Below are 6,002 nucleotides of genomic sequence, written 5' to 3' on the forward strand. Positions count from 1 at the left end.
ATATGATATTTGAACCACATATTTTCTAATCTCAAATATCTTTCATTGCTTGCTTTTTCATGGAAGTAATATCGGCTAAACATCCATCCTTTGGCATAATAACTTCGATCATGAGATAGATCAACATAACTTCTGCATCTAACTATCATCACATCTAAAACATACTTGCTAAGCAAGTAGAGAGGTCTGATACAATTTTATCCTTCAATTTAAGCCAAATCGGATAAAACATATACCACATGGCAGCTACAATATATCCAAATATGGTCTGACTTAACCAATTTTGGCCGTACTTGGCACAGTTGTTGAAAGTCAACACAGAAGACCGCATGCAAAATTTCAGCCAAATCGGACAAATATTGCAACTTGTAAGGGCTCAAGGGCTTGGAGGCTTGAACGCCTGAGTTCAAATCCTGGCGAGACCATTAGAAAAAATCTTTAACGGTGGTTTTCCCCTCCTAATGCTGGCAACATTTGGGAGGTTCTATGCCATGTAAAACTTTTCTCCAAAGCCGTTCAGGCTCGGCTATAAAAAGGAGGTCCCTTATCATTGAGCTTAAAACTTAAATCAGACTGCACTCGTTGATATGTGAAAAGTTTTCCCCTGTTCCTTAGTGGAATGTTCATGGGAAAATTTTGCAATTTGCAAGGATTCAAGATGTCAAATCGATTTGCATGGGAGCTATATCAGGTTATACACCGATTTGAACCGTACTTGGCGCAGTTGTTGGAAGTCATAAAACACTACATGCAAAATTTTAGAGTCAAATCGGACAAAAATTGCAGCTTCCAGGGGCTCATGGATCGGGCAATGGAATGTCACTGCGCCGCTATATCATCAGGACAGGCAGTGTTTTCATCGAGCGGTTGGGTCAGTCGAGTGGAGTATACCATTCCCATTTGTTGTGTTTGCAGCTTTACAATGTCCAGTTTCCGTACAGTGTCCTATCGTATTTTTCTCGCCATACGCAAACGGGTGCGAACCTTTGCTGCAACAAGGTAATGTTCCGAATCTATGTTCGCTCTATGTCGAATGCCTTCCATCAACGTGTTCAATTTGGTTCCTTATTTCTTGATCTTGTCTTTGTGAATTTTTGTATGTTGAAATCTGGTGCTGCTAACTACCATTTTTTTTGCCGCGCCAAAATCTATAACCATCAACCAATTATCGAATGTTATCTCGTGGAGGATAAATTTTCCGATTGTTGGAACAAAGATATTTTCCTTCTCTATCTTCGTATTAAAAACTCCCAGAACGATTTTAATATTATGGGCAGCGGCCGTATTTTTACTCAAGGCGCTCGTAGAAATTATTCTTGGTCTGCTTGTCCTTGTCTTCCGTCGGGGCATGGCCAACAATATGACTCCCTAATACCTAGCAAATCAATGAAAAGGTGTTCACCCATAGCGTACGCCTTCTCCCGCGGGACATTGGCATAGCAGATGATCGACCATATCCAACTACTCCACATCCCCACAGACCCTGCAGAAATCCTCATAATCCTAAGCCCATCGCCATGTCTGTTGTTTTTGTCGTTGTAACCACATTTTCAGGTGGAGGTGGCGTTCCTCGTCAAGCTGCTGTAGGTGAGCCAGCCGATCACAGCGTGAACATGGTGGCCACTGGTTATTTAAAAGCGCCAATAACTTGTCATAACGAGCATCATAGGCACTCACCTCTCACTGAGACTCTCCGCTCGATACCGCTGATTGTCCGCGGCCGCCGTTGCAGCTACTCCGTATGGAGCATTCCACTATCCGCAACCTGTGGACGCAACCCGGTAGCTCCTGGCTAAGCTTCTCGTGACAGCTAAGAACACCACATAGATCCGACCTCAAAGTTCCAGCTTGTGCGGTGCACACAGCTATCCCGTGCCGGGGCCATGTCAGTGGTCGAGTAGAACTCCCATCAACTATCCAAGGTCACACTTCCCCAGCTCCAGTCCCCAGCCCGAGTCTGCGCATTCGTCATAGTAGGAATCGACCATCCCAAACGGCCAATACAGAGGAGGGTTACCCATCGACGTCGCACTGCCATAGTCTATCCGGGACTCAAACATGTGTAGGTCGTCAGCCGCTTCGTTTCTCGCTACCCCTTGATGGCCGGGAACCCACCAAAATCTGTCAGCAGCCCGACAAGCCCCGACCTCATATGACCCGCATCCAGGGCCTTCAGAGCCGCCATATTGTCCACATAAATCGTGACAGTCTGAGGGCCGCCGCTCCTGACTCAGCATCATATTCAGAACGTGAGGATCACAAAAACCAAAGCCTAAAGCTTAAGACACTGCACCCGCCCCATGGCAGCCGGTTGTACGTACCCGATTGACCCGATGAAGTGCTTCATCGGCAAGGGCTGCCGCCTCAGTGTACAACACACTGCTACTACAACAACAACAGGAGTCTATGTAAAGGACTCCCCCTCCATAGGAAAAATATTCCACTTAACATTTAAGCCTTAACAAATTTATTTCTTTTTATGTTTTTTCTTCTTCTTTTCTGACTTTTTAGTTTTTTTACTTGATTTATGTTCCTTCTGGTGGTCTTTGTGTTTTTTGTGCTTGTGATCTGAGGACTTCTTTTTTTTGGATTTTTTGGAACGTTTTTTATGCTTTGCCTCATCATCGTTGGAACTTGAGGAATCATCCTCAGAAGAATCATCTGCACTGTCGCAACTATTATGATTATCCTTTTCAACCCAAACCTCAGTTACATGGGCAGAAGCTTTGTGTTTGTTGAAAAGTGTTAGGAGCTTTGCATCAATAGAGCTGCTGGTGTGTAAGGATATAGCTTCTGGTTCCCTTGTTTTTGATGGGGCATTAGGCAAGGCAGGTCCATACAAATTCGAAGCAGTTTCATTGGGAGAGCTTGGAGTAGCTTTAGGCTCTCTGAAAGATTTAGGCTGAAAGACTATTTTAGGACGTTCCAAAGGTTTGGAGGCTTCCAGAGATTTTGGATTATCCTCGAGGCTGGTAAAATTCGTCTGAATTTCATTGATTTTGCTTATATTAGGCTTATATGATTCTTCTTCCTTCTTATCTTTTTCATTCGCACTAGTATTTTCATTTTCTGATTTGTTTATATCTGGCACACTAAATAGTGCTTTAAAGATACCTCTGGGTGGTGAGTTGTTTCTTAACAAATTGGCTGCCGCCGCATTCACAGTCGTACCCAAAGCAGTTGGCAAATTTGTTTCTCTCCCTTTTGTGTTATCTTTTTCTTCCTCCTCATCCGATTCACTATCAGAAAATATGGATTTGAAAAGTTCCTTTTTCTCTGCTATAGGTTTGTCTAAAGTTTCCACAACTTTCTTTTCCAAATCAGTTTTGGCTTTGAAAACAAACTTGGTTTTTTCTTCGCTACTCTTAGTTCTACCCTCCAAAACATCTTGCCATTCCAAGGAAACTTTTTCGGTAGTCTCATCGATAGGTGATTTACTGGAGTTATCCTCCGTTTGCTTGACCAACTCTTGTGGCCTTTCTATATGCTTGGGTATTATAACTGGTGTTTGAAAATCCTCCCTTTTGTTTATCGATGTTTCCAAATAATCAAAGACAGACATTTTGTTGGACTTATTTCTAGCTTTTTTCTTTGATTCATCTTCCATAAGGCCTCCAAAGGGTTCAGCAATATTGAAACGTTTGCATAAAAGGCTTTGAGGTTTCCACACGACTTTGGTGCGCTCCACCCCTATAGGCTTACTAGGGTCCTTTTGTATTTCAGCAACCTGCTGTTCTGCCTGGACTTCAGACTCAGTTACAAATCTAAAAAAAAAAACACACACACAGATAAAAGCTAAGTTTTCGTGGAAATAAAATCCATGTTCTCACTCACCTATCCGACATTATGCCCTTCAGAGGTCTGTACAATTTTTTCGCCTGCACAAATTCCTTTTTCTCTATTTGTCTGTCCCACAAAGACAACTCCACAGGTTGTATATTCTTTAGAAATTCATCAATATCCTGGTCGTTGCATAAATTGGCAGCCAAAAACTTTTCATAACGTTTCTGTTTCGCCTCATCATTGACAAAAGGCTTGAATGATGTGGATATTTCTTCCAAACTCAAGGGTGGTGCTGTTTTCTCTTCGCCTTCCAGTGTAATTATGCCACCTCGAGTAAAACTTGAAGATTTTGCTGAGATCTTCTCCAGCAAAGATTTTGTCTTTTCCTGTCTCTCCTTGTGTTGTTTTTGCAAATCGCCTACGCTGGGTTTTAATACCGTTGCTGGCACACATTTCTGCGACTTCTCCTCTTCTTGTTTGCTTAATTCTTCTCCCAACAGTTGGGCTCTTTTCTGTCTTGTCATTTCACCTTCCTCATCTTGAGGCTTGGCAAATTTACGCTCCAAATTCCTTTGGGCTCTGGGATCTAAAGGTTCAAATCTTGATTTCTTTTGGTACCAATTTCTAGGTTGCCAACCAAATGGTATATCGACTTTAAAAGCAGCTGGCTTTTCAGGTTTCAAATCCAGCACAAAGTCTTCGAAAATCAATTCATCTGGTCCCAAGATTTTTTTGGCTTTTTTCTTTTTCTTTTTGTCCTCCAAGGAAAAATCATATCTGGTCAAATCATCAGCAGCATAGACATCATCATCATCGTCATCCTCTAAGGCACCCACTCCAAATGCCTGGCCCGCAAAAGAAATTTTCTGATTGTTTTTTCCTATGGCCTCCAAAGGTTTAAATAAATTGATGTGCTCTTTGCTGGATTGTGTGGAGCTCGTTTGGCTAGTTCCTCCCAATACTGATTTGCGACTTAGCGGTGTGTAACCCAAACCATAGCGATCAGTTTTGCGAGCATAAGGTATGGCCTCAAAATCCTCAGGGGCAAATGTGATTTCATCGTCAGAATCTTCATCCGAATCCTCTTCTCCACCATCCTCATCTGATGCCAAAGATTTTGTGGTGGTGGGAAAATCACAACCATACTTCTCCATTAGATACAGCTCTCTTTTGTTCCTTTCTTTGGCCATTTTCTTTTCCTTGAGGGTTTGCCGAGGTCCCACACCTTGGCCGGGACGCCAACCCCAAGATTTTAATATTCTCACTGCCACTTTATCTTTCACCGGCTTCAACAGTTGCTGTAACACTGGTTCACCGGGTATGGGCTTTAGGTCGGCTTGCAAAAATTTCCTTTTCCTTTGTTCGTTGGAGGTTTCAGCCCCGGTGAAGTCTTCTTGAATTTGCAGACCCTTGGGATTTATGCCAAATTCACCCAGATCCTCGTCATCCATAAAATCTTCTGGCTTTTGGGCCGCCCTTCCGGCGGCCTTTTCGGAGCGAGAGCTTTTAAAGGACTGCGGAGTCCATCCTTCTTTTGAACCTACGGTATTCCAGTAGCCAGCACTGAAACCTCCAGTAAATGCGCCATGAAAACGACGACGTCCCTGCTCATCTGTGGCTATTTGATCTTGGGCATATACAGGTTTTTTGGAGGGCACTACTTCGTCTGCAAAATGCAAAGATGTCAGTAAGGTGTATGTTTTTTCCATGCTGCAATACTTACCCATTTCCAACATAGGCAATGGAGTGCCATAATCGTGTAGACCCTGCTCTGTGTTCATGATTTAAATGGATTTGTAATTATCTTCATGAAAATTAAAATTTTTGTTTGTTTTTATTTCACATTCTGGCATCAGCTGGTTTTCTGCAAATGGCTAGTTTGTGGTATTAACGTAACGTGACGCATTGAATCATTTGCGTTATTCATGTCGGATTTATAAAGGTGGTCTCACGCAAAAAGCTGTTAACAGCCTGCCAAGCTTGACGGTATTAAGATTTCAGGTTTGCATTCATTTTGTTGTCATCCTTCTCGCATATTCTCACTCATGTACGCACACGTATAAACACACGCACATAAATTGCTTTGAGTGTGTTGCCAAAACGCCGATCAGCTTGATGGCAAGATGGCGGATTGCACCACATGATTTGTGGTTGTTGTACAGATGAGACCACCTTTAATTGTTCCGCCATGTGCGTTATTAATAAGAGGAATGACGTAA

At 42.7% G+C, this 6,002-nt stretch overlaps 1 protein-coding gene across 1 annotated transcript; it reads right to left on the reverse strand.

The window, feature by feature from the left end:
- Nucleotides 1-2,444: 2,444 nt before the first annotated feature.
- LOC106086956 (G patch domain-containing protein 1 homolog) lies at nucleotides 2,445-5,634 on the reverse strand. The gene is made up of 3 exons (XM_013251795.2): nucleotides 5,507-5,634; nucleotides 3,835-5,449; nucleotides 2,445-3,764 (listed from the first exon to the last, which is right to left on the reverse strand). Exons 1-3 carry the CDS (start codon nucleotides 5,562-5,564, stop codon nucleotides 2,468-2,470), a joined length of 2,970 nt encoding a protein of 989 aa, XP_013107249.2. The 5' UTR covers nucleotides 5,565-5,634; the 3' UTR covers nucleotides 2,445-2,467.
- Between the last annotated feature and the right edge of the window lie 368 nt (nucleotides 5,635-6,002).

Source organism: Stomoxys calcitrans, chromosome 1 (genome assembly GCF_963082655.1).
Source record: "Stomoxys calcitrans chromosome 1, idStoCalc2.1, whole genome shotgun sequence".
Classification (NCBI taxonomy): Eukaryota; Metazoa; Arthropoda; class Insecta; order Diptera; family Muscidae; genus Stomoxys; species Stomoxys calcitrans.

Excerpts from the sequence above, each read along its gene's own strand:
- LOC106086956 (XM_013251795.2), bottom strand. The coding sequence starts at position 5,564 with ATGAACACAGAGCAGGGTCTACACGATTATGGCACTCCATTGCCTATG. Across the intron at positions 5,450-5,506 it reads ATTGCCTATGTTGGAAATGG|ACGAAGTAGTGCCCTCCAAA; the intron begins GTAAGTATTGCA and ends TGCATTTTGCAG. Across the intron at positions 3,765-3,834 it reads AAGGGCATAATGTCGGATAG|ATTTGTAACTGAGTCTGAAG; the intron begins GTGAGTGAGAAC and ends TTTTTTTTTTAG.